Source organism: Felis catus, chromosome C2, assembly GCF_018350175.1.
Source record: "Felis catus isolate Fca126 chromosome C2, F.catus_Fca126_mat1.0, whole genome shotgun sequence".
NCBI classification, from domain to species: domain Eukaryota; kingdom Metazoa; phylum Chordata; class Mammalia; order Carnivora; family Felidae; genus Felis; species Felis catus.
In genome coordinates, this window is record NC_058376.1 from 8,387,098 (window position 1) to 8,408,951 (window position 21,854).

Here is a 21,854-nt window from a genome sequence, read left to right on the forward strand (position 1 = left end):
GGGATTAAGGTCAGGGATGCAGAGGGGGGCAAAAGGCTCTGAAGACCCTGAACTGCTGAATGGGGTTTTCTGTCTCTCCTCTGACAGTGACCGGGCAGATGCAGCAGAATGAGGTGTTCTAGCTCCTCTCTGTGGCCCCTGATGGGAGGGTCAGGGAAGCAACAGAGGGGTCAGTCCCAGGGAAAGGAATGGTAAGGCCTCTGCAGAGCTCAGAGCTAGGTTTGGCTCAAAAAACCCAGTTAACTTGACTATTTCCTAGCATGGAAAGATCGCTACAATACATTTCTAAGTGAAAAAACAAAAAACAAAAAACACAAAAAGTATGACTAAATCCACACATACACACACATACAAAAGAGTTTAGAAATACCAGCCTCATAATACTGGTTACCTTAGAGACTGGATTTTGGGAGGCTTTAAATGCTTTTTATTTGTGTTTCCTACTATGAACACATATTGGTTTTGTAATTTAAAAACATAAAGCAAACTACTTTTAATCCTTAAAAAACTACCCACGATGATCAAACTAAGTCCCAGTTTGAATATATTTTTTTCTTGTAAGTCAACTTTTACAACTTTATTACTATCAACATCAACTGTGAAGCAGAAAGCCATCTCTCTGCAGAAGGTGACTGCTGTCTGTCTGGGGGTGGGGCTGTCCGTGAGGATGCTCTGAGGACCTGGTTGGAGGACCACACAGCCTGTGGCCAGTCAGGGACAGCCTGGGGAGAGGGAGGCACTCCAGCCAGGCCTTGCAGGAATGTTCTGCATGCTCATAAGCTTTCTCATTGGAGTTAGACACTCTGGGAACTGAGTGTATGAGGTCTGGAAAATCTCCAACGAATAGTGGAAAATGAAAATGTACGGGAGGAATAAAAACAAGTTCACAAAAAGATTCACTGCTTAGTTCGTCAGCAAACTAGTACTCTGTCCAATCATGCATCACTGACTCCACTACGGGGCCAAAATCTATTGCAATTTTTATTTCATTTAAATTCTGATACCACAGTTGGACAAAAGGGAAAAAACATGCTTTGCACCAGAATTCAATCTGGAGCCCGTGGCCTTGAGCCACAGAGGTGATGGCGTCTCTTTCAACCACACGTTTGGTCCCTGGTACACAGTCCCGGTGTCGGCTGGGTCTGTGTGGTGAGGATTAGGGAATTAAATGCTGCACACCCAGATCAAATGAGGGAATGCTGGCAAGCTGCCCGAATCATCTATGCCTCAGTTTCCTCATTACAAAGACAATTGCAATGTCTTCTCAATTGAGATCATCGATGCCACAGTACTTTATAAAAAGATCTATATAAATATAACATTCTAGAACATTTATTGTTCTGAAAGAACAATAAACATTTAAAATCTGTGTATCAAATTAAAGGCAAGTTCAGCCCATTCCAGTGTCCTACCCACCCACACCCCCTCCAGGCACTCAAGGGGAGAGGGAAGGGAAGCAGCCAGACCCTCCTGGACACACAGCTTGACCCTGGTAATTCTACTGTAGCACTTCATCCAGATAGCAACTTCAACAAGCAGGTAAGACCTAAGCTCACAGTGTTACTAAGTGACAAAACCAAGTCTGTGTGATTCCAAAGCCCGTGGTGACACAGCATAAAATGATTCAAAAATCATTTTCCCGAACTACTCAAAATATCACATGTGATATAAAAAATTAACTTGTACTTGACTGTCTGAAGGCCCAGTTTCCACAATGTGGCTGGAACTTTCTTGGTGTAGGCGCTTCTCCCAACAGGAGCCCCAGGTTCCCATAAAAGCGGGCCTTACTGGTCACAGACTGTCCTAATGGGAAACTCAAGTACATCTAAATTTGGTTTCTAATTTTTTTTTTTTTTTCAGTAGGCTCCACGCCCAACGTGGAGCTCAAACTCATGACCTTGAGATCAAGAGTCACACACTCCCCAGGGGCGCCTGGGTGGTGCAGTCGGTTGGGCATCCGACTTCAGCTCAGGTCATGACCTCACGGTCCATGAGTTCGAGCCCCGCATCGGGCTCTGGGCTGACAGCTCAGAGCCTGGAGCCTGTTTCAGATTCTGTGTCTCCCTCTCTATCTGACCCTCCCCTGCTCATGCTCTGTCTCTGTCTCAAAAATAAATAATGTTAAAAAAAAACAAAACAAAAAAAAACCCAAAAAAATACAAACTGACCACACATACAACACTCACAGGGATATCTTCTGCCTTCTGTTCCTTGGTTTTGGGCAACGGTCCAGCAGTCAGGGAGGATGGGCCCTGGGAGGCATTGGTCACAGTAGCATCAGAGCTGGGCTCAGACAACCTCTTGTCCTTTCCTGAAGTTGGCTGCAGAGATAATGTGGGGAGTGAAGCAAGTTCAGTAATCCAAAAGCTTGCCCGTCTTCTGTCTTTATTGAAGTGTTCTCCACATTTCGGTTGAATGCATTTTTTTTTTTTTTATAAATTCTTATTTTATAAATAAAGTGGACCATTTTATTGTATCTGGATGAAACACTGACCTTTTTCTTTTTCTGTTCATCTAGAATGTGTTCTGTCACTCTTTGGACAATTTCATCAATACTCAATCCTGACAGTGAGTTCTTGTTCTTGTTTCGTACTTTTTTAATAAAACCAGCAAGCTCAGTGCTAAAAAGAGAAAGTGGACACAAATGACAAGAGAAACTCAAGGTTTTCTACTGTAAAGAAATACTGTGTGCCGATATCAACAGCTAAAAGAAACAAACCAAATACATACAAACAAAATAAATTTGTAAATAATAGCAACGGTATATAAAAGCAGGGGAATCACTCTTTCCAAGCAGTTATGAAAATTCCGATATTTCTAACTATTTATTTAACTAGAATGTCAAAGTAACAGTGTATCACTAGATCTACTTGAGATACCCATCTCTACCTAGAAACCTGACTTCCTACAGCCTGGGTATATTGTAGCTTTATGCTAAATCACTGACTGAGCAGACAACATTGGTTCTGACTTGAAATCAATAAAATCTCTTTCTACCTAAGAGGAAATTAGATTTGCTGACTGCCTTCTTTAAAAAAATCTGACAAGGTTTTCCAAGCCTGAATTTTTCACAAGTAGCAGTGGATGGAATTAAACCATTAATCAACAGGAACTTGTTATTTGTAGCACTAATCCCTCAAATGTTTTAACTTTCAGAAAATTAGGATGCATTTCTACTTGGTGGTGTAAACGCTCCCAAATTTAGTCAGGATTGCAAACAATTTATTTCTAAGGTACTTTGGCTAATTACAACTTGAGTATTTTTACAATTGTCATGGGAACTGCTATTGAGAGAACTTAAAATGTTTCTCAAACTTAGGCAGGGCTAAATATGCCCATGTGCATATACCTGTTTTCAAATAAGAAGGGCTCTGCCAACAGATGCAAAACATTAATTCTGCTCAATCATAATTTAACCACTACTTTGCTTCAAACGTGTGATTTCAAAACCTGTAACTAATATCAAAGACAGAAATAACATGGGACAGGGCACAGAGGGTCATCCAGGGATGTGCATTCCTCTTTTCCTAGCTGTATCCCAGAGACACTGCCTTTCCTTCTCTCCTGGCTGAGACAAGGAATACTTCTCCTCCTTCATACCAACCCAGACAGCAAGGCCAGAGGCTGGAGGTGGAAACACTGGCTGAGATAAAGCAGTGCTCCCCACCCTCAGAGGACCCTCTATAACACACCCACAACCCTGATTCACTATCAGATTACATCTAGTCTTTCGGACCTCACACCTCTAACAAATCAGAGGTGTCGAGCAAGGTCTAAGTTGCTGCCACTTTCCTGGCTATGTGGTATTTCTTCGCGTAAATGATATAAAACTAGTGTTTTACAGTTTTTTGTTTTTGTTTTTTAATGTTTATTTTGAGAGAGTGAGAGAAAAGACAGCAGGGGAGGGGCAGAGAGAAAGGGTGACAGAGAATTCCAAGCAGGCTCTGCAGCTGTCAGCATAGAGCCTGACATGAGGCTTGAACTCATGAACCGTGAGATCATGACCTGAGCTGAAACCAAGACTCGGATGCTTAACCAACTGAGCCACCCAGGTGCTTCTACAGTTTTATTTTCATTTAGGGGTTCCATAACTAGGACTATAGCATGTTAATGATCTCATCAAAATCTAAGCAAATTGCCCTGGGTTCTGATGAGTATGGAGTAACCAGTGTTCAGTGTTTTCAATCTAGATATGTGCATCAAAAGGTTGGCTTGAAAATGCTCACCTCCATGTTTACAAAAAAGGGAAGAAATGTAGCACCTGTCTTTCTGAATAAAACGATTATGGAATTGTTTCCACCTTAGCCCTTAACTGGCCAAAATGTTATCTGATCAGGAAACCTCAGTTCATTAAGATATTTAACAGTCACAGACAATTTATAGCCATACCTGTTGTAACATGGGAATACCACTGACAGGTGCTCAATAATACTATTGAATGGCTTTTTTGGAGACTGGCTTGACCGAGTAGCACGTCCTGGTAGTTTCTGATCAGCCACAAGGCTTTGTTTTGACAGAGTTTCCTGGCCCGTGCTCTTACACTCTGGCCGCTGGGTGACTCCAGGCTGACAGGAGAGCGATCCCGACAATGGAGAAGAGGAAGCCCCCACTGGGCCACTGCTGGCGGAGACCAGACTTGAATCCTTGGGACCTGTTGTTTGGTTTCCAGTCCCACGATCTGCAGAAGTGTTGGCAGCGGCAGTTCCGTGATCGTCATGGCTTGAAGACTCGGGAAGTAACTTAGGAGGAATCTGGGAAGAACACACCACAGTTGGATCACGAAGAGAAACATCTGTGGACAAACACTGACAAATAAGCACGACTATAATAAACCTGGGTGCTCAAGTGCATGGGGAACTTGACTCCAATGACTTAAATGTTTTTGTTTTTAAAAAACTGCTGGTTGCTTTCACTTTAAAATGAGCTTCTCTGGGCTCTGCACTGCTGGTCTCCCTCTCCCTCTCTGGAGCTCCTTCTCAGCTCTCCCTGCAGTGCTTACACCTGTTTGTGCCTTAATGTGGACGCTCAGCTCCTTATGCTGTCGGGGGAGGGGGGGTGCATCTCCAGCCCCTGCTACACCCTGTCCCCAGGACATTTCACACTCTCTTATGCCTCAGAGACTACGTGCTAGGTACTAATAATGGCCGCTTTTTACAAGATCCTAGTCTAGAATATTTGCCTGAGATCCAAACCTGCAAATTCAAACTCCCTTATTAGGCAAATCCACTGGGTGATTCCAAGGACACTTAAACTCAGTGTCTCCAAAAGCAGGCTCAGCTCGGTCTCTGACCCTGCTCTCCCTCCAACCCCACAACCACTCTCTGATCCATGACATGGCTGGTGACAGTGAGCCCCTCTGCCACTTCATACTGCGGGCAAGCTGACAGCCATCAGGAACAGCTCCAAGTCATCCCCTTACTTGAAACCTGCATTGGGTTCTTAGTGACCTCAGGAAAAGTCAAACTGCTGAACACACCTTACAGAACAAAGTTCCCTTCGTTCTGGCCCTTGGGTACTTTTATACTATTTCTCACCAAACCCCCCCTCTGTCATACTAAACTTCTTTTATATCCATGAAAGAAGTGTTCCCTATTTTCCTAGCCTCCAAATATGCTATTTCTTCCATTTGAACACTCTGACCCTCCAAATATCACACCATCCACCCCTCCTCAAACACACACCCATGTCCTCCTTTTGCCTGGTTAATTCCTATTCCAGATCTCTGACTCACTGAGACCTCCAACAGGGAATCTTCTGCTGAGGTCTGGACCTCTTTGTTAGGTTAGTGCCTCCTAATTTATGCTGCTATAGCATTTTATGCTCCTATGAAAAACCTTGGCACACTTTACTTGTAATTATGGGCTTAGCATCTCTCTTTTCCCAAACCCATATGTCCTTTGAGGGAAGAGACCGCATCCAATCTTCATCACCACTAAATACCCAATGAATGAATGGGGGAGAAATGACACACAAAGTTAATGGTTTTTAGGGTAATATTTATTACTCAAGTGCCTGGCACCCTACGAATTCCCAAGGTTTTGGGTATTAAAATTTTTTTGTGTGTTTATAAAATTACATAAGCTAGAACTAAAAGTTAGTAGTGAATATGCTGCTGAGATCTCACATTTTTTTCCCTTCCATGTCTGCCATGAAAGCTTGGAAACACTATAAATGATATGTGAGCTTTAATTCTACATAAAACTCTACTTCTTACTCAGTTCAATGGAGAAAAAAATGTTTTTCTATGGAGAGAAGAAACTTTGGAACTCAATAGAATATTTTACTCAGTTCAAGGTGGCTGACTTTTAACATTTTAAACACAGTTTTGGCAGACGAAACCACAAGTTGAATGCTTACTGTGCAAAGTACTGGCAAGCCAAATCCTTTCGAGATCAGGCTCCTGTGTGCAGGGAGCCTGTCACCTCAGTTAAGGAGACTGAGCACATGTGACAGAAGGGCTACGGGGTGAGGGGCAAATGAGGGCCGCCTTGACCAGGCTTTCAGGTACAGACACAATGCCAAGAGTGAGGCTAGTGCTCCAGGCTGGAGGACAGTTTAGGCAAAGGTCTGGCAGTAGCAGGAAGGTGCAAATCAGGAGCTAAGGAAAACAGTCTCCTTACAGCAGACTACTTCACAAACAGGTTTTAATGTTGTGCCAAAATATTCTGAAACCAGCTCTAATCAACTCTTGAATAGAGTCCTTCTTTAAATTCTTACAGTCTGATCTCCTTTGGGCTTCAGCCATTTTAGTATTGGCTGAGCATCTGCTCTGTGTCTAAAGAAGCAGTATGTCCCCCAGAAGACAATAAAGTGTACCTGGTATAGCCATTTTTAAAGTCCACAATATCAAATTCATGTTTTTCTTTACTGTGCTGCATAGTTTAAAATACAAAGACAGGTTTGGCAGTCACTATTATTCAAAAGATTTTTTAGCAAATACCTCAAAATAGCAGTAAAATATGACAGACCTAACCAACAAAACCTTTGTATGTCTCTGTATTTGATGAGGACACAGATCTGAATTTTGGTCTTATGCCCACAAGTATCCAGAAATAAGACTAACTCTGAGGTGGTGTCAGTAGAGAGAGCTGGTCTAAACCACAGGCACCTGCTCCTCTTAGATTATTCGTTCAAATGCAGGGAACATGCCAGCATCCAGAAAAGAAGGCAGATGTACCAGCCCTGTGTTCACTTCAGTCCTGTCCTTAGACACTGATGTAGAAAGACTCCTCTTCCATTTATGTAAGAATGTTTACTATCCAGCATGAAATGTTAACCAGTAGCACCAATAATGAAAACATTAAGGCAATCTCCCAGAATACAAACAATAAAAAATTACTTGGGCCCAAAAAAGGAAGAAATTGTGGTGACAGAAGCTGTGACAGACTTACTGTGCTACAGACAGGAAATGAAAGGTCAGGAATCTGCACTCTAGAAAGTTCACTGAGCCGAGAGCCATTTTTAATTGCTTGAATTTGTTCTTCAAATTGAGACTGTAGGTAGAAGGAAAAGTGTTAAGTTTTTCTAATAAATTCCCAGGGGAATATCACAATTGTCAATTAATGCTTTTTTCCTTACTATATATTTACAAATGGTCAACAATTTTCCAGGAAATATAACGGAGATGCAAGGTATCAGAACAATTATTTCTTGTAAGGAAAAAAACTCAAAATGAGACCTCATTAATCAGAATGTTCTAAAGCCTTATCAAATGGAACTTCTCTAATCTTATCAATTAAGGGCAGAATTTAAGACAGTTAATTAAGAAAACAGCATTACTTTCAGGAAAAACTCTTCTTAATAATTACAATAAAAAATATATATTATCTTTAACAGCTCAAAAAAGAAAGTTTCAATGACACTAGCCTCTCCTGAGAACTATAATCATCATCTAGGTTTTGACAGAAAATATTTTGTAACTTACCTTTGCTTTCTCAATTTCTTTTCCAACCTTACAAAGAAATGATTCCCATGAATGTACATCAGACTCCATATCAGGATATGCTGCAGAATCACTGAAAAAGCAGAGAACCATGAAACCATTTAATGTTTACTTTAGAAATGTTTTAAAAGTTAAAAGCACTGAAGTGTAAATGACAACATTTAAACACGACAGAAAGATGTATTTCACATGACCACACACACACACACCAAAACCTATTTTTAAATTATTTTATTTTATTTTATTTTATTTTATTTTACATTTATTTATTTTTGAGAGACAGAGCACAAGTGGGGAGGAGCAGAGAGAGAAGGTGACAGAATCTGAAGCAGGCTCCAGGCTCTGAGCTGTCAGCACAGAGCCTGCGGCGGAGTTTAAACTCACAAACAGTGAGACCATGACCTGAACCGAGTCGGATGCTTAACTGACTGAGCCACCCAGGCGCCCCTCCAAAACCTATTTTTAAAGAATTATGTATCTTACAGACTCACCACTAGAAACAATTTAGGAAATATTAATTGCTTATCTAACCCAAACCCCTAAGCTGGTGGACAGAGAGCAAACATTCTCCTTAATTTTAATTTCTTTCCCTAAATTTGAAGATTTGACCATTTTTCACTTAACATCTTTGTGTTTAACATCAAAGGGTGTTTTTACACTAAAAAAAATTGTAAGGCAGCCTGGAACACTTGAAACATTCCAATAAAACCCACATCGTTATTGTAAACTAAAGAGTAGGGCCTGACACACTGGTAAGTTATACCTCCACACCTTTACTGAAAGTGACAAACAAGCTTTCGAACTCCTAACTGGGAAGATTAATAACACTATGAATTTGTGATTGTGTCAGCTCTCCTTACACATCTTTTTTTGTTGTTGTTTATTAATTTTGAGAAACAGAGTGAGAGTGAGCACACACACGTGAGTGGGGGAGGGGCAGAGAGAGAGAGGGAGAGAGAGAGAGAGAATGCCAAGCAGGATCTGTGCTGCTGATGGGGAGCCTGATGCGGGGCTCGATCTCACGAACCTTGAATCTTTTTTAAAAAGAAAAAAAATTTTTTTAACATTTATTTATTTTTGGGACAGAGAGAGACAGAGCATGAACAGGGGAGGGTCAGAGAGAGAGAGGGAGACACAGAATCTGAAACAGGCTCCAGGCTCTGAGCTGTCAGTACAGAGCCCGACGTGGGGCTTGAACTCACGAACCGCGAGATCATGACCTGAGCCGAAGTCGGACGTTTAACCGACTGAGCCACCCAGGCGCCCCACGAACCTTGAATCTTGACCTGAGCCAAAACCAAGAGCCAGACACTTAACTGACTGAGCACCCAGTTTTCTTTAGACATCTTAAAGAAAACCCAGAACATTTCCTTTTACATCTTTTCTCTTTTGCTATCCTTTGGTGGAATGGGAAAGTTAGCAGGGCATACCTAAGAAAGAAGCTACGTGTCCTATGAGATTTAATAAGGAAGTCGACACTGTCAGATGAAAGGAGGTCTGAGATCTCCGTTTCTCAGAGGCACCACAGTGCACGAGGTCAAACACTGGCCTTTCAGAGTCCCTGGGCCTCACTTCAGCTGCACTAGTCTTATAACCCGAGTCAGCGTCTTAGTTTTCCTCTCATTAGAAAGGTTTTCTCATGTGAAAAAAACTAAATCTTGAAAAATGAAGAAATAACAACACATCCAAACTTTTTCCCGTGACCCACAGAACCTGTGGCTCAACACTGAGGGTTTGAAATGTAAGGCAAAAAGCACAGGGAAGGATGAAAAACCTGACTGTGGAATGATAAAAAGACCAGATGAAAAATAATCCCTTGTGTGAAAATCCACACAGAATAGTGCTAGAGACTAGACTGAGGAAGACCCTCTAGAATTCCCAGGTAAACCTTATTCCAAAATCAAAGCTAAACAAACAAAAACAGGTAAAGATTATGAGAGTTGAAAAAAGGACCATAGGTGAGTATCTTCTGAAGTGACATTTCCATACTCTATCATTAAGACTGTTAAGTGATTGTTCTTACAGAAGGTAATTGTTTAAAAAGCTTGAAAATGTGATCTTCACTCCAGAAATTTATTGCATGGAAATGATTCATAATGTGCATAAAAATGCGGCTACAAGGAAACTCACTGAAATGCAGCTTTTCTTAACAGAGTGTGCAAAGAACCCAACTATGCACCACCACAGTGGGGTTTAATAAATCATGACACATTTGTATGCTGGAATACTATCCAACTTTTCAAAATTAGGTTAGAGAAATGTCATTATTGATACGAAAGGAAGCTTCCTTTATATTACTTAGTAAAAAAAAAAAAATATATATATATATATATTTATAAAATTTTGTTTTTTTCAAATACTTAATGGTTTCTTCTAAAATACTAATTAGTTACACATTAATTAAGAATTATGGATAATCAGGGAGTTTGGGTGGCTCAACTGGTTAAGCATCCGACTCGATTTTGGCTCAGGTCATGATCTCATGGTTCGTGGGACTAAACCCTACATCAGGCTCTGTGCTGACAGTGAGGAGTCTGCTTGGGGTTCTCTCTCTCCCTCTGTTCCTCCCCTACTCTGTCTCTCAAAAATAAATAAATAAACATTAAAAAAAGAATTATGGATAATCGTTATCAGTTTGGTTTGTATATTTTGATTTTTCTGCAACTGAACATGTATTGATGATGTATAACTATTAAAAATAAAATGGTCCTGAATAATGTAATGACTTTTCTGTCAAATCAGCTCTAATGTGGATTTCCTACACTACATGCTGGGAAGCACACCCGTGACACCACACAGTACCTGCTCAGGAGCTTCAGGTACTTCAGATACGCTTCTGCTTGTGATTCCGTGATCTGTAATTTGTACACTTCTGTCTCCTTCCAGTTTTCAAGCACAGATACCTACCATTAGATTAGATAACAATGAAGTATTTTCAAACAGTGAAACTGAAACTATCTTAAGGTTGTTAAAACGTAAACATTCTAAGCCACTTTCCAGTTTCTCCTTAAATGACAGATGATGACAGAAGCACTAGAACTTGCTTATGTGGTAATTCACAAAAGTCAACATGAATTAATTCAAACTTTTGGATTTGAAAACAGAATAACATAATGACAGGAAAATTATTTGACCTTACAGAGTACTTTTCTCAGATACTAAACTTTCCACATGGCTTACTGCTTAAGCCATGTACAAACACAGAGCCAGGTTCCCTGCATGTATAGGCCTGATGAGCATTATCTGTGGTCCTGTCCCTGGTAAGCAGAGGGCCAGGGGTCTGCACAATGACCCCCAGGCTGCACGCTATCAAATTGAAAGGCCTCAAAGAAGTTGTTCTCAGTATGAGCTTCAAAAGCCTCTGGGGAATGTTTTTTGGTTTTCCCACAAGCCTATGGGCCATTTTTGTAAGAGGCACTGCAAGAAATATAGAACTGCTTTCTTTTAATACAGGTGTCAGTAACCTTCACAGGGCCCACCAGGCAGAAGGGCTGGCCAAATGGTGGTAAATGGGACCTGACCAAGCTCATAAATATACATGTAGGCATAGGACTCATAAAATATAGGCACTTCAGCTTTTCTTTCCCCATCCTTTCCTTAGAAGCAGCTGCATAGCCAATATTTAATCAGAAGTCCCATGTCTGTGGATTATATAAGCTAAGTCTTTTTTTTTTTTTTTAATTTCCCAGAATAATCATAGATATATATATACCAACAAGTAGTATTTCTTCTCAATTGAGAAAACAAAGACAACCATGTTTTGGGAACTCAATAAAATACAGCCAGAGGTCATTATTTTGATTTTTGTCTCAGTAGTATCTCAAATAGTATGTGGACATTGGTATATATTCTTCTGAGGAAAGAAGAGAGCATATTCTTTCTTTTTTTTTTTTTTGAGAGTATATTCTAATGAGTGGATTATTTTCAAGTTCCTCTTCCAGTAGTGACTATTATGGTTGGCTACTTCATGGCACACCACTTGATTACAGATGATGAAGCCATTCTAAGGTACAGCATGGAAAATGACTGAATTATAAAAATAAAGAAAGCAGACTGCAAAATGTGGTGTTCACTTTGAGTACAGCTATGTAATATCATGTAAGCACAAGGGTAAAACATTAAAAAGTGACATGCATGGAAAAAAGTAGCTATTTCTGGGATGTAGGACTCTGGGTGAGAGGCTATCCGTCAGACTCCACACTTTTCAGCAATGTTGTTATGCCTCATATGTAGGCATATGAAAAACAATCAAACAAAGCAAACAAACAAAGCAAACAATCTCACCACATCTGTCCGTCACCAAGTGTCCCAGGCTCACCTCTGCAGCCACTGCTCTTTGAAGACTCTCTTCATAATTCTCTTTCCCTTTCTTTATGCACTCTTCTATTTTCATTTTCTCATTTGTAAATGTATCACTGCAAATGTTAATGAGAAAAAACTTCTTGAAAAAGAAAAAAACAGTGAGATAACTAAAGGCTTAAGCCAGGTTAGCTTTGAAATCATGACACAGAGAGACTCACAAAACTTCTTAGTGTCTGACACACAGATTCACTCATATGTGCTTTTTGCATTTCACAAATGATCAAAGGAACATATAAAATTTAAAAATTGAGTGTTTGGTGGAAATGCTGAGAAGCTGGTTCATCACTTTTACCAGGGCAGGTGGACTACAACGTATCTGGCTACAGAACATCCCTCATGCTTCCAGTCAGGAAATTCTATTTTGACAAACATTATATGACAAAGAAATCATCCAAAGGAAAAAAGTGATCTCTACAAAGTAATCACGGCAATATGTGTATAAGGGCTTAAAAAAACCAAAAAGGCCTTGAATCATGATGCGAACGGACATGTCTATGTGAAACAATATTCAACGAAAAATGCAGAACACAACTGCTTCACTAATGAATATACTGACTACCTGTAGGTAAAAACATTATATCCATTAACAAAGCTTAAAACAAAACTTTTTATAGGTTCATAATAAAAATCTGCCCTCTTTAATAAACTTAAAATTGTAGAACAACTACCATAATAAAGTTGAGACTGTTATCTTAAGTAACACAAAAGAAAAGTTTTAAAAACACATTTTTAGGGGTGCCTGGGTGGCTCAGTTGGTTAAGCATCTGACCCTTGATTTTGGCTCAGGTCATGATCTTGCTGTCCATGAGACTGAACCCCACGTTGGGCTCAGTGCAGAGTGAGGAGCCTATTGGGACTTTCTCTCTCTTTCTCTCTCTCTCCCTCTCCCTATCCCCCATCCCAACTCAGGAGCACGTGTGTTCTCTGTCAAAATAAATAAATAAACTTGAAAAATAAAATCTTTAAAAAAAAAAATCCACATTTTTAGTTTCAGGAGACTTCAAAGGAAAAGAACAGTTAATCAACAATAATAAACTCAGGATTTAAAAAAATTTTTTTTAATTGTTTATTTTTTGAGAGACACAGAGCATGAGTGGGGGAGGGGCAGAGAGCAGGAGACACAGAATCCAAAGCAGGCTCCAGGCTCTGAGCCATCAGCACAGAGCCCGACTCAAGGCTTGAACCCATGAACTGCTGAAGTAGGACACCTAACTGACTGAGCCACCCAGGCACCCCGAATAAAGTTAAGGATTTTTATACTGACAATGTAAAATAAAAGTAGTAGGAACATCATAAAATAAAAATACTCAAAGAATAATTTTATTTAAACATTAATTTAAAGAATAAAATAGAAACAAATAAAAGAGACATAATTATTTAAAAGAAATAGACAAGCCACAATAGACTTAGAACCCTAGTGTGCTGGTTCCTCTGGGTATTAAAAGTATAAGATAATAGTAAAAGCAAACATAAACTTAATTTGCCTGATTTCGAGGGACTGATCCAGAAGTAATTCATGTTCCTTATCCTTTCCATCATTTTTCTGGGTATATCTATGGAAGAAAATCACCAAATTTTAATTAATTTTCAAGGATATTTAAAAACACGATCCCACATAGTAAATTCTACTTACTTTGAGGCAAACATTTCTTGATTTTGTAAACTTCTACATTTTGATTTAATTTCTATTATCTTCTAAATAGGCAAAGAATCTGGGTCATTTTCCTTTAACACCTAAAGGACAGAAATCTTTTCTTCACCCTAGGTCATATGCTTGCAGTGTAGACAACACCTTATCTCAGTTCACTTCAAGGAGCACTTCCAGGTGACTCCACATGACCCAGAGGAGTATCAGTGTTGTCTATCATCATCAGTATAACCAGTGGCTCTCATTCAAAATGAAAACAGCCTTCTCATCTTTAAAATAGGACTTACAGGGGTGCCTGGGTGGCTCATTTGATTAAACATCTGACTTGCCACTCGGGTCAAGATCTTGTAGTTCATGAGTTTGAGCCCTGTGTCAGGCTCTGCGCTGACAGCTCGGAACCTGGAGTCTGCTGTGGATTGTGTGTCTCCCTCTCTCTCTGCCCCTCCCCCACTTGCGCGCGCGCGCGCGCGCGCGCGCGCGCTCTCTCTCTCTCTCAAAAAGAAATACAGCCCAGTCAACACACACACATATCCAGTCTAACACCCTGCAAAACGAAGTGTATATATCTTTCTAAAACTTTTTAATTTTTTAAAAATGTTTACTTCTGAGACAGAGAGAGACACTGCATGAGTACGAGAGGGGCAGAGAGACAGGGAGATACAGAATCTGAAGGAGGCTCCAGGCTCTGAGCTCAGCACAGAGACTGATGCAGGGCTCAAACTCATGAACTGTGAGATCATCACCTGAACTGAAGCTGGACACCCAACTGACTGAGCCAGGCGCCCCGAATTTTTTTTTAAAGCTTATTTTTGAGAGAGAGAGAGAGAATGAATGAACGAGTGGGAGAGGGGCAGAGAGAGGGAGACAAAGAATCCAAAGCAGGCTTCAGGCTCTGAGCTGTCAGCACAGAGCCCAACACAGGGCTCAAACTTATGAACTGGGAGAACATGACTTGAGGCAAAGTCAGAGGCTTAACCTACTGAACCACCCACGTGCCCCAACCAACTTGAATTAAAATAATAAATAAAAAGTATCCCAGCAAGATCAAATTTCAAGGGTGGGTGCTTGGGGAGGGGATCTGCATATGAAAAGACCTGAACTGGCATGCCAGAATGTAAATCCAAGGTATTTTGATTACAAAACCATTTTCTTTTTAAATTTTAAAACTTCCTGCAAAACAGGAAGTACAGTTGGCCCTTGAACAACACAAGTCTGAACTGTGTAGTGCATATATACAGATTTTTTTTTTGATACAGTATAATACTAAAAATGTACTGTCTCTTCTTTCTTTTTACTTAAAGTTTATTTATTTTCGAGAGACAGAGAGTGCAAGCGGGGGAGGGGCAGAGAGCTAGACAATCCCAAGCAGGTTCTGAGCTGTCAGCTCAGAGCCCAATGTGGGGCCCAAACTCAAAAACTGTGAGATCATGACCTAAGCCAAAATCAAGAGTCTGATGCTTAACCAACTGAACCACCTAGGTGCCCCTTCCTTATGACTTTCTTAGTAAATTTGTTTTCTCTAGTTTACCAAGAATTATGGCATATAATAAATATACAAAATATGTGTTAATTGTGTTATCAGTGAGGCTTCCAGTTAACAGTAGGCTATTAGTAGTTAAGTTTTGGAGGAGTCAAAAGTTACATGTTGGGGGTCAGCACCCCTAAACCCCCACATTGTTCTAGGGTCAACTGTTTAATTATACAATTATTCTCCTGCTCAGAGTTTTGCTTCAAAACTTAAGACTACATAAAACTTTTAATATAAAAAGAGGCTTTACTTTAAAATCCAGATATAAAATTTAGATTTATATCATTTACAAAGTGCAAAAAGCCAAGCACATAAAGAAGCCTGTAGCTAATCTTTAAACTGGGACAGAAAAAAGGAAAACATGTATTAATAAAGTGAAAAAAAAAAAATAAAAACTTTATTCTTCAACAGAAATGGATTTTTATGCTAGCACACACAAAAAAATTTCTTATCATTATCAGCCTCATTTATTTTGTCTAGTTTAAAAAATTTTTTTTTCAACGTTTATTTATTTTTGGGACAGAGAGAGACAGAGCATGAACGGGGAAGGGGCAGAGAGAGAGGGAGACACAGAATCGGAAACAGGCTCAGGCTCTGAGCCATCAGCCCAGAGCCCGACGCGGGGCTCGAACTCACGGACCGCGAGATCGTGACCTGGCTGAAGTCGGACGCCCAACCGACAGCGCCACCCAGGCGCCCCTATTTTGTCTAGTTTAACAGTAAATCTGAATTGAGCATACAAAAATCTATGTTAAATACAAATATTCCTGAATTTTTGAATAACTTCACTACTGACATGCTCAAATATTGAGAGGGGTATGTGCCAAGACTCCCACTGGATGCATGAAACCATGGACTGTAACAAACCCAGGTTTTTTCCTATATATACATACCTATGATAAAGTTCAAGTTATAAATTAGGCACAGTAAGAGATTAACAGCAATAACTAATAATAAATAAAAACAGCTATACTGTAATGAATGTTATGTATGAGTGTGGTCTCTCTCTCAATGTATCTTATCTTACTACACTGTCCCCAGCCTTCCTTGATGATGTGAAATGACAAGATGCCTGTGTGATATGATGAGGTGAGGCGAGTGACGCAGGCGGGTGACACAGCACTAGGTGACTACTGACCCTCTGACAATATGTCAGAAGGGGAATCATCTGAGATTGACTGCCACTGATCACAGGTAACTGAAACCGTGAAAAATGAACCTATAGGTGGGGATGGGGGGTACTGTACAGAGCTTTGCAGACATTATTTCCACACATGTGTTCTGATAGAACTACTCTGAGCCTACTCAAAATGACAAGACACAGGCGGTGTTTTATGGTTCATCATTCTTGGAAGGATTACCTAAAAACTGTCCAAATTTAATGCCCAGCAAGACTCACGATGAAGTCGTCGATCCTATGGCATGGCAAATGGAAAAACCACGAATGTCCTGAAAGGTGAGAATGGTAGTGTGGCCCCCGTGAACCATGCCTCCCCTTCTTCATGCCCTTAAATCTCCAGTAGGCCTGCCGCTTGCTTTTCACAACAGAATGTGGTGGAAGTAATGCTCTGATGGTTCTGAGCCTGAACTTCACGAGGCATGGCAGCTTCTGCTCCCGTACCCTTGGGAGCCCTTTGCCACCACATATGAAGCCTGGCTACCGTGTTGGAGATCACCTGGATAGACCATACCGATAAAAGTCACATGAAGAGGCTACATGGAAAGGGAGCAGCCGTGAAACTACACGGAGAGAAAAAGCCAGGACATCCCAGCATCCCAGCTGAGCCTAGCCCCAGCCAATTCCCTGCCACGTGAAGACCATCAGAACAGCCCAGCGGAACTCAGACCAGGTTCCAAGATCATGATCACATAAAATGGCTGTTAATGTAAGCCACCAAGTTTGAGTGTTTTGTTACACAGTGGTAGGTAACAAGCTGAGGAATCATATGATACGTCACCAACTAGGGAAGAGAGGGGTTAGGAATGGATCACAGAGAATCTTAAACTTGGCCCATCTGACAACTGTATTACCTGTATGCATTACCAAATCCTTCATACCACAAGACCAAATTTTAGTAATTTAAAGGCTCAAGATGAAAGCAATTATAAATAATCATCACAGAATCTTAGTGCAGGAAAGAACCTTAGATCTAGACTAAGCCCCTCACTTTATAGACAAGGAAAAAATGGGGCAAAGGTAATGTTCACAGTAAGGGGTGGTGTCCCGACTAGAAGGAAGTCAGCTCTTTGCTCATTCATAGTCCCACTTGATTGGCAAACACAGTAGTTTTACGAAAAATTTCAGGTAAGTCCCCAGAGAACGTTCTCTAAAATGAGGTGAAAACAGTATTTAAATTTGTACACTACCTGATATAGTCTGAAACTGAATATCAAAAATGTTAAAATAACAACAAAAAAGCCCCAATAATAAAAAATCATTGCCTTTCAATTGTTAACTTACGTTTCGTTGGCATTTAGAACCTTTTTCATTTTCTTCTTTAGTGCTTTTAGATTTTCTTGGATTTCTTTTTTCTCTTGTTGCCATTTTTTAATTTCCTTTTCCAAATCTTCAAGGAACCAATCTAATTCTGTCTTTGATATCTAAAAACATTTTTAGAAAGCACTTAAATAAATAGGAAGATTTACTTAAAAAAAAAAAAAAGAGCCCCAAAGACCAGAATTGTGGTGGTGCATTAGTTCAATCAATAACTCCAGTTTAGCAGAGCACACTTAGGACCTGGGCTGAGCCTGGGATACAGAATCATATGACACACAGCCTTGGGCCTCACTTGTCCTCACAGAATCAGGCTGGGGGGAGGCTGTCAAACAAAAAGGCACAGAGGCATGATAGACTATCTGGTATTTGGGAAGGGCTTCTTAAAAGCAGTGATTTCTGATTTCTGTCTTTAAAGATGAGATGCCATGTGGAGAATAGATCCCAAACAGTAGGAATAGTGAGGCAGAAGGATAAAAGAGTAAGACACGTACAAATGAAAGCAAGAGGCACTACGTGGCTGGAATACGAGGTGGACATATGGAAGGCAGGGCAGGGAGAATGATACCCGAGATGACTTGGGTTCAAATTATAAAGGGGCTTGTGAGTAATGCTAAGGAGGGTGGACTTTACCCGGTAGATAACACGGAGCCAGTGAAGACTCTTAAGCAAGGTAGTGAGATGATTAGATTCTGGTTTTAGAAAAATAAGCGAAAGACACAGAGATGGATTAAGAATGGGTAAGAGGGAAAAAAAAAAAAAAAAAACCCAAAGAAGAATAGGTAAGAGGCCATGTGAAAGTGGTAGACCAAATCAGTAGCCTTCATATTTTCTTGACTGTGACCCCAAACAACAGATACGTTTTAATAACAATCCATACCGTATGTATATATGCACACACACGCAAACTGAAAGAGAACTGCCCTTTCGGAGATGCTTTCTGATATTTTTAATCTATTCAATTATTGAAAACAATTCCAGTCACCACCATTAAACTGATTTCATAGCCCGTTATGAATTATAACCCTTAATGTTAAAAACTACGTTAGACGAAGGTAAAATTTCTTAAAAATTTCACTGTAATAGTCCGTGAGAGACAATAAGGATTATGGTAGGGATGCTAAAAAGAAATAAATGAAATTTTAAAAGAAGAGGACAGATAAGACCATATGTCTAAGTGGGATATGAGATCTAAAGCAGAAGTTGTGACCTAAAGAAGAGTTACGGGCACCTGGGTGGCTCAGTTGGCTAAGTGGCCAACTTCGGCTCAGGTCACAATCTCACAGTTTGTGAGTTCGAGCCCCACGTTGGGCTCTGTGCGGACAGCTCAGAGCCTGGAGCCTGATTCAGATTCTGTGTCTTCCTCTCTCTCTGCCCCTCCCTCACTCATGCTCTGTCTCTCTCTCAAAAATAAACATTTAAAAAAATTGAAAAAAAAAAAAGAAGTTGACAGAGTTAAAGATAGGTTTCTACCTTTGATGAACAGTTAAAAATCCCATTAACAAAAAAGAGCCCAGAAGATGTACTAGGCTAGGAAGCATGAAAACAGACACATTAACCTAGATATGGATGTTTATTTTATTTTTTTTTTCAACGTTTATTTATTTTTGGGACAGAGAGAGACAGAGCATGAACGGGCAAGGGGCAGAGAGAGAGGGAGACACAGAATCGGAAACAGGCTCCAGGCTCTGAGCCATCAGCCCAGAGCCCGACGCGGGGCTCGAACTAACAGACCGCGAGATGGTGACCTGGCTGAAGTTGGACGCTTAACCGACTGCGCCACCCAGGCGCCCCGATATGGATGTTTAAATAAATCTGTGAATAAATATGTGAGAACCCCGTAATTTTGACCCTGTAGTCATTTTTAAAAATCTTTTTACTTTTGAGTGAGAGAGAAAGAGGGAGTGCGAGTGAGCAGGGGAAAGGGATAGAGTGGGGGAGAGAGAAAATCTTAAGCAGGCTCCATGCTCAGTGTGGAGTCTGACAGGGGGCTTGATCTCAGGACACTGAGCTGGAAACTTAACCGACTGAGCCACCCAGGCACCCCAGGCCCTGCAGTCAGTTTGATGGGACAGAGCAGAAATTTCTAAGCGTTTGACAAGACTAGAAATCAAAGGAATAAAAATACTGAATTCACACAGCTTTTCAACATAACCATTTAGAAAGAAACAACATTCTTCTGAGTCTTATTTGTCTATACAACAGACACTTGTATTCTAACAGGCTATTCTAGCACAAGAACAGCACACAATCAAGTCAGGTATGCTTTGTTCCCCAAAACAGCCTTTCCCAATATGGGCAAGTCCCACCCTATTCCAAGTCCACTGACCAGTTGGTTGGTTGTAACCTGGAATGCATTTCCCCATGAAAAGCCATGTTAGAAATGTCAGTTAAATGTCTACCAGTTCCTTCCAGGATGCACCTGGTTACACTGTGAACTGGATGCAAGGAGGTCTACAGGGTTCAGAGGGCAAGTCCTCAGACCATGAGAGTCTATTTATAGAAGACACAGTCTTATCCTTGGGTGCTGGGAGCAGAGACATGGTGCAGGGAAGGCGAAGGGGAAAGTGCAGAATCTCCCCTGAAACCTGCTCGAAAGAGTCCTGTCTGTAGTAGCCTCCGCCTTCCGACATTCGTTCCATCCTCCAAGGACCCTTCTGCAACACCCTCAAGTTTCACTGGACCCCTGATTTAAGCGCCCCTGACAGAGGGTATGTCAGCCTCCCAAGTGCATACTTCAAACACCCTTTCCTTTCCTTCAGGTCTCTCAGCACTCAGAGCCCCTCACCGCACTCGGGGATTCTGAAGAACCCTTTCAGCTTGCCTAGAAGTGTTCACATTTCACTCTCTAGCCTAAATGACTCTAACCTAGAGGCGGTCTACACACATGCTTTATCTGGCAAGTTCAATGGTTTCTCCTTGCTTTTTAATGTTTGGGTTTTTTTTTTTTTTATGTTTATTTATTTTTGAGAGAGAGAGAGAGAGAGAGAGAGAGAGAGCAAGCATGAGCAGGGGAGGGACAGAGAGAGGGAGACAGAGAATCTAAAGCAGGCTCCAGTCTCCGAACCATCAGCACAGAGCCTGACACAGGGCTCAAACTCACAAACTGTGAGATCGTGACTTGAGACGAAGTCGGATGCTTAACCGACTGAGCCACCCAGGCGCTTCCAGGCTTTAGTTTTACAAATGCTTCACATCTATTATCACACTTCATCTTTCCTAACAGCCTGTGGGTAGCCGAATGGGCAAGGCTGACTTTTTTATGGATAAGAAAATGGTAGGCGGAAGGGGTGCCTGGGTGGCTCAGTCGGTTAAGCGTCCAATGGTTTGTGGGACTGACCCCTGAGTCGGGCTCTGTGCTGGCAACATGGAACCTGCATGGGATTCTGTCTCCTTCTCTGCCCCTCCCCCGCATGCTCTCTCAAAATAAATAATAAAAAAGACAAAATAAAAAGAATGCTAAGTAGGTAAAGAAAACAAAATAAAAAGATAAAAATGGTAATACAGAACCAGAAGTGAGAGTAATATAAAAGTAAATGACATGAGGCGTTAGCCATTCTTTAGAAAGAGCATTAAAACTTTTCTGGTAGACAAAATCCGAGGAAACAGAGTGAGCTATACCCACAAAATAAAAACAAGTCTGCTGCACAAAGAAGCCCAGGTAGTGAAAGCAGAGCGAAACAACTTCTTAGGGCCTCATAAAGAGTACGCTGCAGAAAAGTCCCGAAAGACCAGCACAGAGCCTGGCTTATACTGAAGGGAGCATCCAATACATTTTGTCAAATGAAACAGTGGATAATATCCTCAACCACATATTAGCAAATATTCAAGCAACAATCTTCACAGAAGTGCAGGCCTGATATTCTCTGATGTAGGCGGA

At 40.8% G+C, this 21,854-nt stretch overlaps 1 protein-coding gene across 9 annotated transcripts in view; it reads right to left on the bottom strand.

The window, feature by feature from the left end:
• The window catches only part of TTC3 (tetratricopeptide repeat domain 3), a 127,935-nt gene that overhangs the window by 4,170 nt on the left and 101,911 nt on the right, over positions 1-21,854 (bottom strand). For 8 of the 9 annotated variants that reach the window (XM_045036617.1, XM_045036614.1, XM_045036613.1 and 5 more), the window contains 9 exons: positions 17,942-18,081; positions 13,789-13,857; positions 12,261-12,357; positions 10,745-10,845; positions 7,925-8,015; positions 7,392-7,493; positions 4,390-4,751; positions 2,495-2,621; positions 2,187-2,321 (listed from right to left, as the gene is read on the bottom strand). In XM_045036617.1, the coding sequence (XP_044892552.1) occupies positions 2,187-2,321; positions 2,495-2,621; positions 4,390-4,751; positions 7,392-7,493; positions 7,925-8,015; positions 10,745-10,845; positions 12,261-12,357; positions 13,789-13,857; positions 17,942-18,081 (1,224 nt within the window). The remainder of the gene's footprint in view (positions 1-2,186; positions 2,322-2,494; positions 2,622-4,389; positions 4,752-7,391; positions 7,494-7,924; positions 8,016-10,744; positions 10,846-12,260; positions 12,358-13,788; positions 13,858-17,941; positions 18,082-21,854) is intronic. The other variant, XM_045036615.1, reaches the window with a different exon arrangement.